General features: G+C 41.4%; 1 protein-coding gene across 4 annotated transcripts; it reads right to left on the bottom strand.

Annotated features, from left to right (window-relative positions):
• Positions 1-4,131: 4,131 nt before the first annotated feature.
• IQCB1 (IQ motif containing B1) lies at positions 4,132-23,087 on the bottom strand. 4 transcript variants are annotated; one of them, XM_041473473.1, is made up of 14 exons: positions 22,764-23,087; positions 22,382-22,611; positions 21,411-21,573; positions 19,639-19,768; positions 16,985-17,078; positions 15,815-15,914; positions 15,265-15,437; positions 12,607-12,719; positions 11,417-11,526; positions 7,379-7,521; positions 6,802-6,950; positions 6,225-6,353; positions 5,689-5,845; positions 4,132-4,617 (listed from the first exon to the last, which is right to left on the bottom strand). In XM_041473473.1, the coding sequence occupies exons 2-14, from the start codon at positions 22,473-22,475 to the stop codon at positions 4,388-4,390; spliced, it is 1,785 nt and encodes a 594-aa protein (XP_041329407.1). In that variant the 5' UTR covers positions 22,476-22,611; positions 22,764-23,087; the 3' UTR covers positions 4,132-4,387. The 4 variants fall into 4 exon arrangements, with proteins under 4 accessions (XP_041329407.1, XP_041329409.1, XP_041329406.1 ...); XM_041473475.1 differs by having other exon boundaries at positions 22,917-23,087; XM_041473472.1 differs by having other exon boundaries at positions 22,759-23,086.
• Positions 23,088-23,144: the final 57 nt, after the last annotated feature.

Raw genomic sequence — 23,144 nt, 5'->3', positions numbered from 1 at the left:
CTCAGAGCACCCTCCACTGAAGGCACCTAAATTACAAATAAAACATATGAAACTTCTTCAGTAAGCCTCATGTGTCAGAGGAAAAGACAGAGACAGAATGTCCTCAAGGTTACAGAGATCTTCTTTGGCACAACTGGGAAAAACTGCCAGAGCTGTGGTGTCCTGTCCTTGGAGTGTCCTTCATGTGTCAGACTTTGCCATTCTGTCCCAAGAAGGCACCTGGGGTAACCCTAGTCCTGCCTTCAGTGAGAGCAGGGGAGAGGGGACAGGAGGCAGCTGTCCTTTAGTTCCCCTTTGTCATTCTGGGCCCATATATTGCTCATGTCAGTAAACAATCTCCTTCTTAAAGGGATTTTCACTGGACACAAGGACGCTTGGAGGATGACCTGGTGTTACTGTGCTGCAAAGAAGGATGATAAGAACTTGAAGATCTATTGTGATGGTCTTTGCAGCTCCCCCTGCGATGAGCTACCTCCTTTTCCGTTGCATGCTAATTTATAAATAGACCAGATTCCGCTACTCAGAGAAAGCTTTTGTCACTCCTTGTACTCGATATATGTGATACTCTGCAGTGGAGAGCAGATGTTTGTACCAGATTCTGCTCCCATGGAAATGGGCAGTAGAAGACTCAGAAGTGAGGGGTGAAATAGCATCAGGGTTATCTCTTGTCCTCAGCTCAGAGCTCCTGTTACAGCCAGTCTGAAAGGCCAGAAGACGCCCTTGGATTTAGCAGCACAGTCTCGAGTGTATGCCTGTGTCTCTGCTGGAGATGGACATCCTGTTGTTTGCAGACTCCAGTTACAGCTAAAGCTAAAAAAAAAGCCTCTGTCTGCATAAACAGGAATTTTCCTCAATTGCAGGAGCTAGCAGAGGACACTGCTTTGTCTCTGTCCCTGAAAGGGCTGAGTAATGTTTTGTTTGTTGTTTTATTCTTTTTGCTGCCTTCTTCCAGCTCCATGACTTTGGTGGTGCCTTTGGCAGAAGAACAGTTGCCATTGCTCCCATCTTATCCATATCCACCAGAGGATTTTGTTTTCCAGATTGTTTGCTGCTGCTGAAGCCATAGCAATAATGCTGCTGTATAGCTTTACTTAAGGGAGGGAAGAAACAAAACCACATGACAAATTGGTCCAATTTATCACAGCAACAGAAACCTGCAATTCAGCTCAATCGCCCCCACAGGCCAGCTTAGACAGCATCAATATTTAATGACCTGAGCGCCACTGCCTTCACAGGTTGAGCTCCACCTCTGCCCTTGCCTTGTCGCAGATACCCCCAGGAATGTCACCCCACCAGTGTGGAGAGCACCCCCAGAATTCCTCTGGGTGAGCAGGGTCTGTCTTCAGCCTGCCAAGTCAAGCCTGTTTGCTACTCAAAGGGGCACAGTCCAGACCTGCTGGGTATGGCTAAACTCTGCCCCTTTTCCTACCTGGCTGAATGACCCATGCCATAGGTTTATGCCCAAGTAACATCTCCTGGCTTTCTGGGCAAGCCTGTGGTCTGTGGCAAACAGGAAAGCAGGAGTAGGACTGGACCATCACAGCTCATGACCTCTCCTACAGTCATTTTTTGGGTAATTGTTTAAACGAGACAGGACTGTTCACTTGGTAGCAAGCTAGAGGTGGCTTCTGTTCAGCTGTCTGTATCTGTTCCCATTATTAAGGCAAGAGTATTTTATTTCAGAAGGAGCTGCAATGAAATAAAATGCCAGCAACATGTCCAGCAAGTGGTGCAGGAAGACTTGAAAAAAGAGTCAAACTATACCAAATCCCTCCCACTGTGAGCCAAGCAGGGCATCAGAGGAGGTTGGGAATCTCTTTTACTGGGTCCAGGCTCTGAACTGGCATCCAAGAACATCTCTCAGCTCCATCCCAGCATGTGGCCCCTTTCTGGCTTGCTCTGCTTGGGACAGTAACAGGAACAAGTGACAGGTGATACGGCTATATACAGCCATAGGCATGTTCCCTCATGGCTTTCTTGCCTCAGTTTCCCTGGTCTGTAAAAGGGATGTAACCACAATCTCCTGGTGACAAGCACAAAGTAAAAAAAAACATTTTTATCAGGGCTGTGTTAGGGCAGAGAAATTTGTGCTGCTGGACCAACAACTTGAATTCCTCCAGCAAAACAGCATCGTCCAGTAGGTTCTCGGTTCACTTGAAAACTCCCATGAGTTAGCAAATTGCATATTCCAAAGGGGGCGTTCACTATCCATTCCACTGGCAGTGAGTGACAGAGGCCATTACGATAAATGGCATTTTGGAAAGATGGCTCTCTAATTCACTTGGTATTTAACACTGGCCATGGGGCTCAGCTCTTTATGTAAGATACATTCAGCAAAGCCCTTTTGTGACCATCTCCCTGCACCAAGGAGCTGTTAGAATAAGGGTGCTTAGGAATAAATGTAAGAGCAGAGGTTTCTGCATCAAAATAGCTTGGGCCAGAGGCTGCATGGCCGAGGGGACGATGATGTGCACAGAGGACTCAGGTATTTAGAAGGGAAAAGCTGGCTTGCTGCAGTCCATCCAGAGATGCTGGGCCATTTCCAGTGCCAGAGCTTGGCTGCTGAGGGATATCTTCCATCCCCTGGAGCACTTGGTGACTGCACCCAGACCCTCTGCTCTTGTAGCTGTAGAGCATCTGTCTTGTTATGGGCACAAAACTAACACAGCAGAGCTGTGCAGAATATGTAGCTCAACAGACATCTGCAAGTGCCCTAGCAAACACTTAATGGATTGTTCCATCAGTTAACTGTCCAAGAAAGGAACTGTGAGCCAATTCAGTGCATTCCAAATCACAGTTCTGTGAAAAAAAAGTTAACAGAGAGCACAGCTCTTCCTCCTGGCAGCCATCCAGTTATTAATCTCCATGTATCAGCTGCATCTGAATGGGCTTGGTCTTCCGCCCACTGTTTCTATTTATTTGTTTTCTATTCATCTCCACTAAAACTAAAACTCAAAGCCTTCCAGAGAGAATGGAAAACAAACATGCTGAACCAATACTACTGCCCACAGACAACTAGCGGAAACCACTGCACTTTTTCCTCCTTTGCAGTGAGGCAAGATCTAATTTTTAAGACTCTGGCCTTTCACCTGAAAAATAGCACAGGCAGCTATGGCATTAGCACAGTCTCAATTTCTTCTTTCAGACACATCAGTAGGCACCATCCTTCAGATCTTGGCTGTGGGTGCTCCAGGTCACAGTGACTGCAGAGACCCAGTGCTGGACATCTTTCTGCATGAAGCAACTTTGCATGGTTTAAGAAGACAGAGCTGATGGTCCAGATGGTCACGTTGGCTGAGTTTATGGGTCAGGATTAAAGGGAGGGCAGGACTGGTGACATTATAGTAGGGGTCTGCTTCAGACTGCCCAAACAGGAAGACGGAACTGATAACATCCTCTACAGACAGTCCTGGTCTTCATAGGCAACTTCAACCACCCCATACCTCTTAGAGGGACAACACAGAGGGGGGACAGGCAATCCAGGAGGTTCCCAGAATGCACTGATGATTATTTCCTTCTCCAAGACATAGAGGAACCAATAAGGAGAGGTGCAATGCTGGACCTTGTCCTCATCCACAAGGAGGGGCTGGTGGGAAATGCAAAGCCCAAGGGTAGCCTTGGCTGCAGCAACCATGGAATGGTGGAGTTCAAGGGTGGCAAGGAGGGTGCACAGCAAGCTCACCACCCTGGACTTCAGGAGAGCTGAGTGGCTTCTTCAGGGTCCTGCTTGGTGGAGTAGCCTGCGATAAAGCCCTGGAGGGCCCAAGAAAGCTAGTTCATACTCAAGAATCACCTTCTCCAAGCTCAGGAGCAATGCATCCTAAGATAAAGGAAGTCAGGCAAAACTACCAGGAAGCCTTCATGGATGAACAAAGAGCTCCTGGACAAACTCAAACAAAAGGAAACCTACCGAGGGTGGAAGCAAGGACAGGTAGTCTGGGAGGAATAGAGAGAAAGTACCCAGCCTGCCTCACGTTTGCCTGATTTCCCATTGGTGTCTTGGTTTGTTCTGGACACATTTTTATTTCAAAGCACATCACCTGATAAAATGTTTTGCTATAAAATCCCAGGCTTTTACAATACCCAGATTCTTTATGCATCCCAGTGTGAATAAGAACTGAAAAGCCAAAATTTATGAAATAACTTTTAAAGTTATACAAATTACAAAATACCTTCATTTACAATTAGAGAATTTAAATCCTATTTGCAACAGCACAATCAACAGGATTCAACTCTTGATGTACAGGAAGGGATTCTTACTAAGTAAAATGCACTAAAATAAGGCCTTGGTCTTTTTCAGTCTTTTTCAAACGTTTTCCTTCCTTAAAAACATACACAAGTGAGTGCATATGAGTCTGGTTGAATATTAAATTCTTCTGCTTGTTACCTAAAAGGTTTTCCTTCCTCCAATAAAGAGAGTTTCCAGTTCTGTGTTTATAGCATCATCAGGAATTACATCATCCTCCACAAACTCATCTCCAAGCTTCTTCCACCATGGCCAACGAGTGTATTTCAGCATGGTGTTGTGGGCTTGTCTTGCCTTGGTAGCTACAGGGATTGATCGACTCATAAAGGCACCAAAATCTTTTTCTGTGGTCTCTGCTAAACCCGGAGCATCTGCAAGAACAAGGATAAGAGTTTCCTGTATTTTGTTTGTGGTTTTATAAGTACTAAAAGGAAAAAAAAGGGAACACTACCCTCCCGCTTCCCACTGTCCTAGGCCACTCCTTTCCCTGTGCTGGCATTGCAATTTTATGACTACATGATAAATCATAAATCTGATTGGAGAGGCAATCCAAATAAAGGCTAATCTGAAAAAAGAAATACATAATGGGGTAGAAAGAAGAAAGGGGAAATATGGACCACTTCTTTCAGGTGCAGTGGTGGTATACACCAAAGTGACTTCTTGTGGAAGTATAACTTCAGAGGATCTCCTGGCCACTACTGTGGATCAGTGTTCCTGGCGCAGGGTGACATCAGCTTGGTGTTTCTACTGCTCTGGTGCAGCAGCCTTGTGGTTCCCTTGCCTGGGGGACCCAGCACAGTGTAAGTGTGTGGCTGATTTGCCTGCTCAGGGAGTGATGGGCTGCATTAGTGATAGACTAATGGAATTCAGTAACTTGCTGAATTCTGCCCAGTTTGGGTGCTCTCTGGTGGCTGCAGTTTGCTACTCTTTCTTTTTCATGCAAGCCAATTGTCTGGAATTAAGACAGCACAGTAGTGAATTCTGTTTCACTTATAGCCAGGCCAGAGAAAATGAAAACATGGAAATTGCAGCTCGAAGATTTCCCTCTTCATCTGGAAGGGTTGAGAGTGTTTTAACCAGCAGCTTACTTACAACACATGAAAACAAACCAAAGCAAAACAAATGCGAATAGGTTGTGTGAGACTCCTTTTTTAAGAAATTCTAATGCCTGTTACAGGGCTATTGCTTTTCTTGTGAACATATCAGACAGAGACTTGCAGCAGAAGAATAAGATGCTCCTTGAAAAACAGGTGTTTATCCCTAACCTACAGCAACACTTGGATAATCTCTAACAAAGCCTGGATCTCAAGACAAGGCATATGGCAAAGGAAGAAAGATATTTCAGTTTTGAAATGAGGCTTTACCACTGCTCACTCTAACTTTCCCTCTAAATTGGTTTAATCCAAATGGTAATCAAAGCCATGAACAGAGCAGTCACATACTCATTAGCAGCTCCACATCGGTGTTGACCTGAGCCAGCAAAGCCTCTCTCCGCTGTGCTGCTTTCTGATCCAGCCTGTTCCTCAACAGGAACTGTGCCAGCTTTGCCTGAGCCTGCATATGCAATTCTTTACTCCTTTCTTCTGACATTTGGGAAGCCTGGAGGAAAGTAAGTTTGTTACCATTAGGAGCTGGTTATTTTAAAACTTCTGGGGGCAGAATAATGCCTAAACAAGGAATGCAAATGCTGTTCCTAATTGTTAACTTTGTAATTTTGCTTCCTCTGCAACTCTCTTCAAAATCATCCATCATCATGTATATAAATTTTCCAATTATCGTTTGCTTTCACACTTTTTATTAGATTAATGGTTAAAATCCCTAATATCCTAGTGCCTTGCTGCCAAACAAACAGGGTTGATACATACATACCTCAAATGGATTATCTTCATCATAATTTATGAAGCTGAATATATTTCATCCCTACAGTATTTTATGTTGCATCATTAATGCAAATTATGAAATGAGTAAGAAAACAGACCGGATGCAATTTGATGTAGTCATCCACCTTCTGCTGCAACGCTAGTCTCTGCTCATTAGTCAGTCCCTTGGGTTCTTTCCAAGGAGAGAGAGATCTCCTCCTTCTTCGTTTCTCCAAGAATTTACAAGCCTTTGTAAGGAACATATGAGAATATGACAATCACAGAGAGGAAGTTTGTCTTCCCACTTTGTAAACAATTAGTGAAAGTGTTTCAGTACTGCATCTGTTAAAGCCTAAATGCAGCCATGATGTTGAAAAGACAACACACAAGGTCAGCAAGAGCACTAAATAGTAACAACACTCATAATAAGTTAGGGACTCATCTGTAGTACGGTGACATTCCAATGCCGGGTTTCAAAGAAGTAGCTTTTATATTTTAGTTGCAAGCCTCTATTAGGCTTTGTATCCTATACAAAGTTTAACCCTTTAAAGCAACTTGTGGCTCTAGACTATCACCCCCGAGTAATTTTTTAATAAATTATGGCTACATTGACAATAAGAGAATAAACAGTTTTATGAGGCTTCACAATAATCCACTCAGTCCTATCTACTATTAGAACAAAGTATAAATACTTACTGCTCTTTGAATGATGACAGCTGCCTTATACTCCTTAAGGGATTGTTTCTGCTGATGAAAAATTCTTCTTGCTCTATACCCTCGCCAGAATCTCTGGATAGTTAATGCTGATTTCTCCTCCATTTCCTGCATGTATTTATTCACCTGACCTACAAAGGTAACAAAAATCCACAGTTAGAAGACTATGGGCTAGGTTCTCTTAACAATTTACATTGTTAATCCTCAAGCTAGAGAGTACCAAAAAAACTTGGGTGCTCTCAGTTAAAAGCCCTTCTTTCCCCAAGGTCTCCTGGCTGTAGATCAGGTCTTGCAGATCATAGTTGCAATGGAGCTTTGTAACACAAGAAAACTGTCTCTCCCTTTCTCCTGCACCATTCTGAAGGCACCAGATCTTGATCAGTAGTTACTGAGCCCTGAGGGAATTAGCACATTCTCTTTCAGATAATTGGGTCAGGAGAAGAGACAGTAAGACTACAGTGCAAATAGACATGCAAGATTGGGAAATGGATTTGGGGAAATTGTTCCTAAGGACACCCAGACACTTTAATCTTCTGCTATAGTTTAATATAAATCATACTGGCATGGACAACTTCCAGTAAGGCCAGCTGTCGTTCATGGAAGAGTCTCATGGCCCTCTGTCTCTGAAGTTGCATTTGCAGCTTTAGAGCTTCATCTTCCTTCTGTTTTGTTAAATGCTGCAGTTCCTGTTCCCGTTTAGCTCTGCAATACACAAATACATTAACAATTACCTAAAGTTGTACATTTCTTTAAAGTATCTCTCCTTTTCTTTGTGTTAAGTGGTCCAGCATTGAGAAAGAAAATCCACAAAACAATCTGCTATGCCAGCTGTTGGCTGCAGAATGACACCAAGCAATGAGAAGTCTTCTGCGAACTAACAAATTATCACACTATCTATAGCCACGAAAAACTCTGAACCACTCTATGAAATCAGAGTATAAATCTTTACTTAGGATGAAGTTCTAAGGACTCTGAAGGGAATGATGCTGCATTTGGGACATTCACAGCCAGAATGAACTGGAACAACAATTTTGATTCCATCATCTGCTGAAGAGGTAAAGCAACATTAGCCATCTGCTCCAGTATCCACCTTTTCCAGTCCATCCATCAGCATGCATGGCACCTGCTTCCCACAATACATACAATTATTTTTGTACTGACTGCAAAAGGAGATCAGAATGTTGGCTGCCAAGCCTCACTTCTTAATTTTGGAGAGATTTTTTTTCTCCAGGAAATACAGACTGACACATTTGGTCCATCAACTTTGCTAGAAAACACTAGGAAAGAATTTTCTTGCAAATTCTTCCTGATCTGTTCCAGATTTGATGTTAGGATGTTGCCCTGCTGCACACTGAAAAACCTGCAGCAGAAGTTTCACAGATGAGACAGTTGAAAACTCTGCAATGGCCCTGGAGTGTTTAAGCTAATAACAGCATGTACATCAATGAAATATGATATGCAGCAACATATCAATATACAGACTAACATAAAATAATTAATATAGTGATGTATTGACACTAAAAATTACTGAGACCACTTGGCCATGGTCTCAGTGGAGTATGAGGAGGTGTGAGCTAAAGCTCCCTCTCCCTTCACTGCCCCTTTTCATCCCAATGGACCCAGCCTAGCAGCTTAAGACCTGAGAAAGTACAACTTTACCCCACAACAAGGTAACAATGGGACTTCTCTGCTCCTATTGCAGCAAAATCACTTCCCCCTCAGGACCCGAGTACCCTCCCTGGGCCCACAGCCCATGGTTCTGCTCTCCTCTAGCACTTTTCTGGGGACAATGAAAGAAGTGCTTTAAGCACTAGGAAAGAAAACCAACCAATGCACAGAGCAGAGGTATAAGGGATGCCAGAAGAGGAAAATGCCCACAGACTAGACCTAATGTCCAGCTAATTCTGCCATTGCTGCATGGCACATACCTTTAGACTCACAGTACTAATGAGCTATTTGTGTTTCCCATCACTAGTATAAATTGAGCTATAATTTTCCCACCAACCATCCATTCTCTTTAGTCTCTAAAACTGTATTGGGAGAGATTGGGATGGAAGCTGTGTAAAAGAGATGATCTGGATTTAAAGATCTGACCTCAAGAGATAAAAAATCCTCCACCACAATCTGACAGACCATAATCCTTTTACAACTGTAATGCAGACTTGAGGTGTGCCCACACACCTATCTACAGAGACAGATCATGATACACGTGGTTATATCAGAATGGTTTCAAGGAAATGAAAGATTTTCAGCCCACACATTTCTGCAAATCAGAGCTGTAAATTTTTTAATTTAGGTAATAAATATTTTAATCCAAATATTATATTTCTAAGACAAGTGAAGTCACAGGACCAAACAAGACTTTTGATCATATTTTCTTGATAAAACTATTAATATTTTGCCCATCAATTTTTATCAGCTTCACTAGGTTGAAAACTACAAAAATGAACTTTTCAGATGCACATCTGTGAAACCAAGAGTGTCTGTCAGGTATTTAAATGATTATTTAATACTGATTATTTCCTATGTAGTTTGCAAAACACATTCATCCTCTGTTTCTCCTAATGATAAGATATATTTGCTTGCACAAAACCACACTGTGACAGGGAACTGCCTCTGAACTAAAGGAAAACATACACAGAGTAGGATCCAAGCTTCCTTCTGCAGTTCATGGCACAGAGCAGCCTCCCTCTGGTCATCTCTTTAGAAATGTAAAATCGTTTCATTTTTGATGCATTATTAATAAAAACTATTGCCATTTAAAATGTCCTACAATTAGCTATGTAATAGTGAACTAGCTTCAAGGAGAGACTACAGGCTTTAACATTCACTGAGGAGATATTTCTGAAACCACAGTTTCAAAAGATTATAACTTGCAGAGTTTAAAATCTTTCTCTGCAGCTGCAGGTGAGCAAAGTTTGGAGTTTCAATCTCAGCACTATTTAACCACACTTGTTCTAAAATAAATCTGTGAACATAACCAGAACCTGATTGCTAAAAATTAAAAAGTCCTCTTAAAAACTCTTCCAAAGTCATGTTTACAGTATTCTAAACACTATTTTTCAGTGTAATGTTTTGGGGTAGACAGAAGAAAACCAACAGTGGCACTGTACAGTTACTGTATTTGCCCAGTCCCATTGGGACTAAGTGAGCCATGAACACACACAGCTGTAAGGATATTAATAAGTTTCCATTCCTCTCAATATTAAACAAACACTTTCAAAAGTCCATTTAAATGACTCGAGAGCTACTTAAAGTAGCTTGGTGATTGCTGATAGTCTCACCATCCTTTCCCTGCTGCTTTTCCATGCTGCTTCTTAGGCCATCATCCAAATTTTCTGAGCTATAAATTTAGCTTGCAGGCTTGCAAGGTACCTTATGAGGGAAGGGATATGGGCTTCAAGTGTATGGTGGAGTAAAAACGAGTGACAAGGATGTCAGACTCCATCACAAAAGTGCAGTGACCACAGTCAACAGACACACTCCTTGTCCCTGCAAATCTTTCAGAATTTAAAGACTACACCTTAGACAGTCCAATATCCTCTTTTGTCCAGTCTAGACAATAAAGAATAATTGCTTGTTTTGTATTACTCTGGTCACAATGCAATGTAATTTGACAGTGATTTATAAGATCTACTTTTGACACAGTAATGATCAATGTGCAAAAAAAGTTTGAAAAAACTTGCTGTGGAGTCTACACTTGATTTTAATCCCTTAACCTCTGTTAAATTCAAGCTAAATTTCTCAAAACAGTTAGCCTAACACATGCTAACATTACTGCTGCAATCTAATTCAAGTGAGACAAGCATTATTTACATAGCTTCCTTCTTCTCTGCTGCTCCAAGGCAGAGGATACTATTTCTAGGTCACTGGTATAACTCCACTTCTGAGAGCCAAAGATTTAAAAATTAATGAAGAACAAGGTCTTGCAAGCACTACACTGGCACTATGGGCCAAGCATTATGTGCCTTGGTTTCTGCAGCACTCTGGCATGTGGAAGCTCCAGGATAGCTCCAATGTAATTTACATAGCAATTTTGTGTGAAGTTAACTGTTAACCAGTTATCTGTCTTACCACCAGTACATCATCTTCTAGTGCTGTTTAGTGCAATGGGAGGGATAGAGACTGTCCAAAGAGAAACAATTAGGCCATGGAATGTAAGATATATACGGACAGGTAAGGTGTGTTTAGCCTAAAGGAAGGCAAATCTGTCTCTCACTACCTAAAGAAGTGTTAGAGAGCAGACACAGCCAGACTGATGGGGGTGCTCAGAAAAAGGACAAGAGGCAGTGATAAAGAGTGCAACAAGGAAATTCCCACTGCCGGTAATGGAAGAATTCTTCACAATGTGAATTGTCCAGCACAATGAAAGGGGATCAAGTGAGATGGTAGGATCTGCATCCTTGGAGACCTCTAAAACGGGAAGTGGCCCTGAGCATTCAGATCCCATTTTGAGGTGGGGCCTACTTCAAACAGGACACTGAATTACATGACCTGTGACTTTACTTACTTCCTTTGTGACTTGAGAAAACCCAGCCCAACTCAAACCTTCGGACTAGATCCTATTTACTGTTTTTCACAAAGTCATACTGTTTACCTGAAGCTTCTCTGTAAAGTGACCACTGCTTGGGGTAGCTTTTTCAGCCTTTTCCTTGTCTGAAATCCCCGCCATGCTGCCTGGATTATACAAGCTGCTTCATGCTGCTTCTGAAATTAAAACAGTTGGTAGAATATTTTCTATGCATACAAAAACACTTTATTACAGCTTGCATAATTGGACAATCTCAACATTTGGCCAAACCTCATCAGTTTTCAAATGCATCAAATTGGAGAATTTAAGGTCTTATGAGACAGTTATTACCATGAACTCCACATTTGCCCCAAAAGCAGCTAATCTGATCACCTGTGTTGCTGCTGTGATAAACAAATGAATCTACCACACAAATATATATATATGTAAAATCAATATGAAAAATTTGTATTTAAAACACCTGAAGCACTTGATATTTCAAATGGTGATTCAATCAAAATACCTACACTAGAGAGGACAGAAAGACAACTTTGGAGAAAGAGCATCAGGAAAAATGTTACATTTGCAGTATGATCAGAAGTCACTGAAATGCAAACATGAAAAACATCTATTCTATTCTTAAATGGATTTTAAAAAAAAACCCCACAAACAATATGAATCACAAGACATCCTGCTCTGTTGAAGATGAAAGCAGATCTCTGCAAATATAACCGATTTTCATTGAAGTATTGTCTCTGAGAAAGCTGCATGTAAATTTGTTTTAAGATGCTCATGAAACACACGTTGTCTCTTTCATTGGGAACACAGCCCAGGTGGTGTTCTTACTGCACATTTTCTGTATATGACTTAGTTCTATGTAAATGCTGCCTAGAATTCAGAGATCTAAATTTGTAACACTGATGTGAGAAAAGCAGATGAAGTTATTTTAATATGATAGTTAGCAAAAAAATTAATTATTTTCCCCCTATGGTTACATTGAAATCTATGGTGAATCTGCACAGAAAGCCAAGCTCTTGAGTCACAGTCCAATATTTTAATAGCTGAGCAATTTCTTGATATTTTAAAAAGCCACAATAAAATAATTTCAAAAAGGCAATTAAAAATTAATTAACATAGTGAAATAATAACACAGGTTTTTGAAAAGTGTCTACAAAGTGATATAGTAAATCCCTTCTAAACATACACAAATCACATGTAAATAGGATTTTACATCTGAATAGGATTTCACATCTGAAAGTCACATTAAACTTAATCACCTGCATTTCTCCTTTTCCACTGGATTGTTCCAAATACAGCAGGTCCAAGAGTTGATTGACCTCTCTGTCAAATCCTTTGCCAGTCCACTGTTTACTTAAAAGTTCTTTTAATCCTAAAAGAAAGAGAAGAAGCTAATTCAGTAACGTGAATTTTTCCTTTCAGGCTTTCAAAGTAACAAACTGCAAATCAACAAATCAAATCTGATTCTATGTGCAAAGATGTGTGAGAGCTGAAGACCATCAGCCATCTTTGAATGTCAATGCATAATCTTATCAAAGAATGTCTGGTGCTCCAACTATTACAAAGAAGTATTATCCAGTGATTTTGTATGTCTGAGTCAGTATTGTGTTTATGTCACTGACAGTCAAATTACCAATGTACTTTCAGTGTCTTATCAGTAAGTCATTGTAAGGTACTAAAAAGAATTCAAAGCACCACACAAGTGCTGGGTATTGTTAACACTCTTTTCATATTTTTCATAGTAAAATTTATTTCTTTCCAACTGGAATTGTTTGATGTCTTATCTGCACAGCATCATTTAACTGTGAGTGCATGTGCATCCAATTCATGAGGCAAAAGAGCTTTTTGGGTTTGCAGTAGCTAAAAAGCACCCTTGTGCTCCCCCCACAGCACACACACACTCCCTCTATGCAAGGATACAGTAAAGCGTGCTAAAATCAGACAAATCCCAGGGCTCTGCAGGGAGTTGGAGGGAACAGGAAGGAGGGCAGGAGGTATGTGCGTGTTTACCTCCTGAAGAACTGCAGATTCAAGTAACTTTTCCATCTTCAAATCACTGTCCATAAACATATTCATACACTGGGCAACTCCAACACAACAGTCACGTGTACTTACAGGATCTGGAGCACACAGAAATGGCACCTCTGTGGCACCATGTGCACCATTTCAGAAAAACAACGGCAGTTAAACACTGCAGGAGAGAGACAGACAAGACTCCAAATGGGTGCCCCAAGGCTGCTGGAGCCCTGCAAAAGCAGGGAGCCAGGCTACACAAGAGAGCTCCCTCACAAAGTGCTGTGGGTCTGACACAACCACTTGCCAGTCTCTGTACAGACTACACAGCCATATGCTCCTTTTGGCTACTGACAGGGAGTACCTCCAGTGTGCCCCACAGATTTGTCAACCCATGCAGGACAAAAGGCCAGGCCCTCCAGGGAACCTGACATAGGGACTGTGCTGGTCTTGGAGATGCCCTCACCTCCAGCAGGCTGCCTTCACTGGCAAACTCACACCAAAGCACCTCACACTGCCAACAGCTCTGAGCCACTGTGAAGCCAAAGGACTTCAGTGAGATGGCCAGATGGTAGAAATGCTGTAATGCTTTCTGTGTTGCTTTTATTCCTCAAAGTCTCTAAAGGATTCCAAAGCCTGAGATAAACTAACAGAAGGATTCTAACTTAAAAAAAAAATAGAGGGAAAAAAAGCATTTTTTTTTTCTTTTTTTACTGGAGAGAGGAAACATGTACAAGAGAGAGATGAAGTTTCTAAATGACTGTGGTATACTGTGATTTTAGAGCAAAATAAAGCGTCCTTTGATGCACAACTGCACTACTTCAGATAAGCCAGCATTCTACAGCTGGGATGATCAGATCATCATGGCAGCTTCCCAAGAATCCACAATGTGATACCAGCCTTAGGCACACTATACTTAATTCCACAATACAAGGAATCCCTCCTCTCAGTTCTGTAGGCAAAAGGGTGGCAAAGCTGTTCATCTGGTCCAGAAATTTGTCTGGCTGTTACTGTATAATAAGTAGTCAGCACAGGTGCAAAGAATGGAAATTGGACATTTTGCCTTGCTTTCCCTCTTTTTACTGTCCTTGTCCTCAAAGGACTGAGACTGCTCACCAGTAGTTTTGACCAACAATAACATCTAGAACATAAAAGACATGGCAAACATTATGCCTGTTCCTTAGACTCCATAGGCATGATAGAGTACAAAGGGGTTTCCTGGAGCTTCCTGCTACGCTAGAGACAGAAACATTAAATGGGACACCTCATTAAGGAATGAATAACATAGAACAAATTTTACACATACTCAGCCTTATCATAGGAAGGCATTGAGACAAAACAATAAATTAATTTCATGAATTCTTGGAAAGAGCTCATTCCAACTACTTGGATATTAAAAGACAGTCAGCTCCTGGATAACTAAACAGCCCCCTATCAGATGAGCAGACCTGCAACAGCCAGGGTCAGCAGGTCACTAAGTAAAACTTTCATGCTCTGGATTAGTGAGCCTTAGCACTGTGGCAGACATCACAAAGGGCTCTGTGACTGTGGCAGTAAAGGCACCCTGCCTGTGGATCCCTCAATAACCAACCTGCACAGGGAAACAGAAAGAAGCAAGAGCCCATCAGGTTGGAAATCACAATCAACAACTTTAAAAGACAAGTTGTCACATGCAGAGTCCTCAGTACACAGAAGAAAATAAATTTAGGAAACAGAAAGAGTGCAGTACCTTAAACTGCAATGAAAATTAATAGAAGGGAAAAAAAAACCACAAAGCAACATGGCATTGCAGTTTCCACCTGGACTAGAGAGTTACTGAACCACAATGGGAAACCTCTGTCTTTTTATTTTCACAGGGAATGTAAGAGAAGGCTCAGTGATTGGTCCCATGCATTTTTACAAACCTTTGTAGCGAGCTGTGAATAACTGCACAAGCTGTTTGCAAGATTTTGCCACTAACAACAGCAGTTTTGTGGCAGCACTTCCTACAGCAGGATTGGTGGTAGAGGAAAGCTTATAAACAAGTTCATCCAAAACAGAGTGAAGGGTCTCTTCTTCAACTTGAAGCAAGACAGAACTTTAAAAAGAATAAAGAAAAAAAAAGGGGGAGTGGGACAGAAGTGTTAATTGAAACAACATGAGCTTTTTAACAGTGATTTATTTTTACCTGTGTCAGGCTATATACAGCAAGCCAAGATGCCCAGCTAGCTGGACCAGGAATATGATCCAGGCAGTACTACTGTTTTAATCAACCAATTACCACTCCCCCAATTTAAGAAGTTTAAACCCCAGCTTTTTAATGTTTTCAATTTCTGCTACAAAGAATAGGGGAAAAAAACCCAAACAATAAAATACAACAATGCTTGCATAAGAAAAAAATTTATTTTACCAAGCAGTAATGAATAACCTTATGTATTTATTATTAAGCAAAAGAATTATATGAAAACAACCAACCTATTGATCCTGAAAATATTGTGTAACACAGACATCATTATAATTGCTGTTTCAACATCATCTGTTATTAACAACTGCAGGAAGCGATCATTTTGTAGTACTGCAAAGAAAACCAAAAACAAGCAAACAAGAAATCATGCAATCAGAACCAGACTTGAAAATACCATAAACCAAATAAACATCATCATAAGTCACAGCAAGTAAAACCAGACATTGTTTCTGGAACAAACTCCCTCATTTATAATTCTTAAACTGAAACTTATTGAGATAACTAAACTACTTCAGCCTCCAAAAAACATGGTGAATCCTGTTTTTTCTGCCTTTGGACATCCCTCAGGCACTGATGTTGCAAGGGAATGAAAGCTTTAAACCCCTTTATGTTACAATAGTACCCTTTTCTTACAACAGTGCAACAGTGCAACTAACACTGGGGTAAAAATATCCAAAAAAGTTAAGGACCTCAACCTTGACAGTTTGTTACCCCAGATTATTTAATGCAAGTCCACTGATGTCATTAAAACACCATCTTTTTTATCCCAGTGTATCACTAACTACATATTCAGTAATTTTTCTGACCATGTGTATTTATAGTTACACATATTATGATCCCTTTTTTTTTTTTGTCCAATAATAGAAACAAAACCAATTTGGGGTTTTCAAAATTAATGTGATTAATATCCGTTTAAATGAAAGCTTATTTTGGTCAGAAATATATAGTGAAGTTTGTTAGATATTTGTAAAATTTCCTGTCATGGCAAAAACTTCAGAAATCTGTCTGCAAATCTACCTACTTATCAGGGCTAGCAATGTACTCTAGTCAAATTTCTGCATATTTTAAACACACACAAGAAAGGATCAATTGTCTCCTATTGGGGGGGAAAAAACCCCAACAACCTGATTTTTAAAAGGTATAGACTTACAAAGAGAAACTAAAGGTAGACAGTTTAAGTATTTATCTCTGAAAGACTAGAAGGGGAACTCTTGAGTATTTCCCTTTAGTGTATATTTACAAGTTTAGATATTGCTGCTGAGCTGACTACTTAAAAAGACTGATTTAACATCTACTCAAGTTTAGAAGACTAGGTGTAGATTAGCTTAAGAATGAATTTTGATACTTGCAGTTGCCATAAATAAATGTTCAGGTGTTCTGTGGGTTGACATTTTCCTTACCACGTGCTGCTAGTTGGATATGCCCACCGAACAGCCAGCAGATGGCATCAGTTACTATTTGGAACCAGTGTAAAAAGTCTTGTTTTTCTTTATCCTAAACAAGAGAGAAGTAGGTAAAAACGTCTGTATGTACCTTCATTAAGAACTTAATCTTGATGTCATGGGAAGGTTTGTATGCCTCAGGAATTTGGCGACCAAACTCCACCAAATTTTCAAATGAAGTTGGTGAAACTGTAGGAACTAGTAAAAAAAGCCACCCCAACCTGTGAGACCTTTGAGGTCAGAGATCAATCAAGATGACCTGAAGATACTAAAAAAATAAAAGCATGCATTTGGGAAAAACAATCACAACAACGAGAGAGAAATCTTGTTTATGCCTTAAAAATATTTGATAGCATTGGAGGGATAAGACAAATAATAGCTCAGCAAATTGCCATCACAGATTTAATGCACTAAGTGGGAAATATATTACTTTAAAGAAGAGGAGGAAAATAAAAAAAAAAAAGGTATGAAGTGGCCAAGGACACAGTCAAAATGGAAAAGGTTTCCTGATAACTGGTGTGGTGAAGCTTCAGAAGCCTCCTAGTTTGAGGTGTGGGAGCAAACACCAAACCACTATAAAGCTGAAATTTGATCTGTTTGCCAAACAGACTACATTATGTGCTTTACTGTGATAGCACTGGACTGGAAAAAAAACATAGAATCAATCACAGAATGGTAGGAAAGGACCTAAAGTCCATCTTGTTCCAGCCCCACTGCCATGGGCTGGGACACCTTCCAGCAGACCAGATTTCTCAGAGCTTCATGGAGCCTGGCCTCCAAAGCTTCCACAGATGGAGCATCCACAGCTTCTCTAGGCACACTGTCCCAGTATTTTACCACCCTGACAGCACAGGATTTCTTCCCAATACCTAATTTAAACCTCCCTCTTTCAGTGTCAAGCCATCACCCCTAATCCTGTCACCACATGCCCTTGTAAAAAGTCCCTCTCCATCTTTCTTATAGCCCCTTTAGGTACTGGGAGGTGATATTCTTCACACTGAACAACCCCATCTCTCAGCCTTTCCTCACTGCAGAGGTGCTCCAGTGCTCCCCTATGACCAGTAGGAATTCAGGTTTTAACACGTGACTGCTCATACAGGTGCACATTCCAGTCTGTATTCCAAGTGTGAGCCACACACTACTGGAAATCTGGAATTTTGGTGTGTGGAACAGCAAAAGGGTTTTTGACAGTACCACACTGCTGACGAATGTTGTTACAAAGCACATGATCATACACCCGACATTAATTCAGCCTCCACAAATGAAACCCTGGGAAGCCCATTCCTAGATCCCAGCTGGAGCCTCAGCTCTCAGTCAAGGTTTAACTTTGTATTTGGTCCAGACTGACAAGAGCAGATACAAAATAACAGTAATATGTTAAGCTGTAATATTATCTGTTCTGCGTTTTGGCAACATGTCCGGTTTCTGAAAGCCATTTCACTGCTTCCCTTGACTTCAAAAACTTGTACAAAAAGCAAAAGAGAGCAGAATAAACTTCAAATCTCCACTGGTGGAGTGGGATTTCCAAAATTCCACTGAGCAAGCATCAAGTCTGGGTGCCCAGTCACCTCTGAGACCATGAAGTTTAAAAGCCAAAGTACTAATTATAATGTAGACTGCATTTGCATTCAAAAGAAATCTTTGCCCACAAGCATGACTCAAGTAGCATGTAGGCTGAGACATAATAAGAAAGTATGGGGGAAATTACATATTGTGGATAAGAGTCTCCTGGGATGTCATTTAGGAAGCTTCCTTGTTAAGCACAAAATGCACTTCTCAAGTACTGCACTAACAGAAACTATGTTATTGCACTGATGCTTTCTGAAAATTGATTGTCTGTGGTGTCTATCACAATACTTTGCAGGAAAACTTTGGCTAAGTGCAAGAAGCCAGTGAGCCAAGAAATGAGATAGTGTGGAGAAACGGGGATATTAAAAGAAACTGTCAGAATCCATGAAGATAGTAATTTAAATAACTCGTGGGTTTTTGTTTGTTTTGTTTGTTTTGTTTGTTTTGTTTGTTGGTATTTTTCCTTCTGATTCTAGAACTCAGAATACTCCAAAAGCATGAGGGAACCTCGCTGAGCAAAACCCTTCTTCACTGCAAAAAAGGAGGAAAATGTGAGAAAGTGCTTAAATCTATAAATTCATGAAGTCTGCCTTTGGCATTCTCCATTTGCATGTTCAGAAACAGTGAGCATTCTTGGAATTTTTTTGCCAATTATGCAGCAGAAATTGAATGACAAAACAAACTTCAACAAATCTGATTTAAAATCTTAAGACTCTCTAAAACATTTTTTGTAAAGCTGAATAAAATGAGTGAGAAGTAAGTCATTATGAAGGCTGAAGTAATGATTTGCAAAGTTAAGACACTACCATGACTGGGATGCTGTTTTTTGTAGGGTTTTTTTGTAGTGGCTTTGCAAAAGTCATGGAGCAAATGCTGCACAATGACAGATTTCAGCTTCAGAGCTCGGAGGCATAAGAAAAACTACTGTAATTTCTGGAAAATAAATTTTCCAAATACCATGTCCCTAGAATAATACCCTACTTATCCAATACGCAGAAAGTTTGCAGGCATTCTCTGCTATTTTAACTATGAAACTTAAATACCTTCATTGCTCGGATAAGTCGTGCTTGCAAGCGTTTTCCCAAAACCAGCAGGCTGTCTATAACTGAAGGAAGAAACTTCCTGTAAAATTCTTCAGGATCTTCTTCCACCTCTAGCCCTACACAACAATGACTGAAATGGAGCAAAACAAAACATATAAAAAAGGGAAAAAAGTTAACCTGAATAGGCAAAGACCTGTTTGAACAACTTTGAATGAATGTCACATCATCAGAGAAATGCTTCAGTGGCATGGGACAATTCCCCCCAAACAACAGCTCACTGCTGTGACTGGCTCCAAGGTGGCTGCCTCCAGGGAAGAGCAAGCACTCACAGGCTGGAGACCATATTACTACTCATTATGGCATTTCTCACTTAAAAATATATCCAACACACTTTCTCCTTTAGCTTAATAGAATCTGTTCAAGCTTGCTCCACATTCTAGGGAAGGGCTCTGATGGTCATAAAGCAGAAAAAAAAAAGGTAAAACAGAAAGGCAGAAAAAAAATGATAAAGGAAGCCCGATGATGAAGGGGGTGCACATTTGGCAGTAAAAATATGTATAAAAAATATACCACAAAACCTTCAGTGAGGCTGTCTACAATTTTTCTCAAACTGAGGAAGGCATGTGGGCTAGAATCAGTTCCTCAGATCTCAGCTCTCTTATTTTACTCACCGCAACATGTTGGTTGTTTCTGGAAGACTTTTTACAAGAAACTGCATGTTTTACAACTGGTAAGTTGTTTCAATTCTGCACTTGGCACTGATATCAGTGCAACAAAATAGTCTTCCTGACTTTTTATGAATTTTGCTTTCTGATATCTTATCTAGGCTATATTACCTTTTTGGGGATGCACATACATAAAGCTGTCTACAAAAGCCCTTGGAAAACAAATTCTAGGCATGAAGCTGAGAATCATCTAGCTACAAAAGGACATTTTTAGAGCTAAAATGAATTTCAGTATTCTCTGCAACTGAAACAGCTTTTAGGGGATGATTTAAGTATCACACTACTCTGGTGATAACTCTTGCATCCCTTACTGAAATTCCTCGTATTAAAAATTCATACTGCAGATATGGCATAAATAAGAGATGGTCACATAATTACTTCATGCCTTAGAATTTTGCTCCTTAGTTAAGCCAAAACTAAACTTGATGAAAAATTTAAAATGCATTATTTTTCCTGACATGTAAAACTGAGATTGGATCACTGGAGGTTTGAGTTTAAAGTTTTCTTATTTACAACACCATTCTCACAATATCCCTACATCAGGTTATCTAGTCTGTATGAACTGTGTAATCTATTATATTTAAAAATGTAAACAGATACTTCAAGTGTGTATATTAAATAAATATTTAAATACAGTCAAGCCAAGCAGTGCATCAATCAGGCTGAAGATCTTTGCAAGATGAAATCTAAGCAAACAAAATAACAATTTTTAAGTAGCTACAATTCAAAATTATATAATCACTGGGTAAAAACTGTTCACTGGTGAGTACTGTCCACAAAAAAAGGTGAAGCCAACACAAACCCTGTTCCCACCATATAATTCCCCCAGTTCAGTGAAACACAATGCAAATGAATTAAACAGGACCAATTAGGCTATGCCTGACCCCTCTGCTCTTGACTGCTTCCCTGCACTTTAACCCTGGCCTTTCCTGAACAACAAGCCTTGTTCTGGATGGGAGCCAATGTATTACAGCTCGAAAAGAGAAAGAGCAAGATGAAAGGACAGAAAGAAAACTGGAAGAAAACTTCTTAGCTTTTTTTTTTTACCTTAGTATCTCTGCTAGCTGGGCAGCAGTAGCCCAGGCTCCAGGCAGCTGAGAGTGGTCTTGCTTAAGGACCAGCAAGCAGTACTGAGTAAGACCATAATCGTATATATCTTGCTTAATTTTACTTGATTCTTCACATCCTAAGGAAGGACTGCTTAAAATGCCTGTGGGAAGAAAACGGGAGAGAGACAAAGAGAAACATAAGATTCTGATGTGCAGGTTTTTTTTTCTTTTTCTAAAATGTAAGAAGAGTATATGTACACAGAACCAGGATCCAGGATTAAAGAAATTGTAAAACTGCTAACAACAGCATTAAATATTTTGTCAGCAATTTCTGCTGTTACAGCTACAACTCATTTGTAAGATTATATGACAATTGGGAAGAATAGCTAAACTTAGTTTCCATTTTCTCCCTACATATTTAGTAGCTAAACACACATTACCTGGGATATGAACCATTTGTATGAATTTCCTAGACTAGATAAAACCACAACCACTGGGAAACATATAGCTTCCTTATAATTACATCCCAATTTAGAACAGGACCTGACTTGTTCCAACCATTCCTATGAGCAGTGGCTGTATAGCAGAAGGAAAGCTCACACAGGAGCTCATGATCTTGTTTCTATGTTAAGATTTAAAAACTGAATACAGACAACCACCCTGGCTCTCTGCCCAAAGAGCACTGGGAGAAATGATTTGACCAAGTGTAAGACCCTTGTTTGTATCAGCAGGAAAAGGGCCCACATTATCAGCGTGACAGCTGAAAAGCAGAAAAAAATTCTGTCCATTTGCTCCTCAGCTCCTCCTCCTTATTTTTGCCAAGTCAAACGCCACTCTCAGGAAAAGCTGCCGTATCAACCTTCCTTACAGAGTTTCAGAAAAACCTTCTGAATTAAAGGAGGTAGACGGGAGAAGGACTGGCCACAGTTCACCAGCTCATAATTTTATTTTAGGAACGGCACTAATTACCCTTTAACTTCAGCAGCAGCAGGGGTATGTCCTGTTCTCTGCTCTCAGTGATCTGAGCGGCCAAGGCCAGGACCTGGGGGTCCGTGGCTGCCATAGGGAACAGCCAGAAGCGCACACCACCATCGATTCCAGCCTCTCTCCTTTTTGTGTTAAGGCGCGGGGTCCTCACGCCACTACTTCATCCCAGCTCCTGCAGCAGCAGCTGGAAGCCCCGGGCTGCAGGACTGCCCCTGAGAAAGGAAACAAACATGGAGGCAGCCCCACTCGCGCTCCCTCCCGAGGCCGCGGGCCGCCGGACCGGCTCTGCCGGCAGGGCGCACCTCCGGCCGGGCAGCCTGAGCGCGGCCCCACGGGGCGGGCAGCAGGAGCGGCCTCACCTCACCCAGGGCCGGGGAAAGGGCAGAGGGAGCGGCGCCCTCTCCCACCGGCGTCACTGTCCCCGGGAGCGGCGGCGCCGGTGCCGCGAAGCCCCCACGCCGCGGGGCGCCCTCGGGGCGCTCTGAGGGGACCCACACGCACCGCCAACCCCTCTCACCGCCGCGCGGGGGCTCCCTGAACTGCGGGGGGAGGGAGGGGGGATTGGAACGCCGATCCCGCCGTCTCCAACGCGACGGCTCCCCCACGCCCCCCTCCCCTCACAGCTGTGTGGTCGCGGCCTCTCTCCGCCAACCAGCGCTCTCCCCTGCGGGAGGAGGGTACATTTGCATATCCGCGTGCGGGCTGGCGCCTCCGCCACCCCACTGGCGGAAATCTACATGGGGAC

Source organism: Pyrgilauda ruficollis, unplaced genomic scaffold (genome assembly GCF_017590135.1).
Source record: "Pyrgilauda ruficollis isolate IOZ18807 unplaced genomic scaffold, ASM1759013v1 scaffold3, whole genome shotgun sequence".
In the NCBI taxonomy this organism is placed as follows: Eukaryota; Metazoa; Chordata; class Aves; order Passeriformes; family Passeridae; genus Pyrgilauda; species Pyrgilauda ruficollis.
The sequence above is the reverse complement of the archived record's forward strand: the minus strand, read 5'-3'. Positions and strand labels throughout refer to the sequence as shown.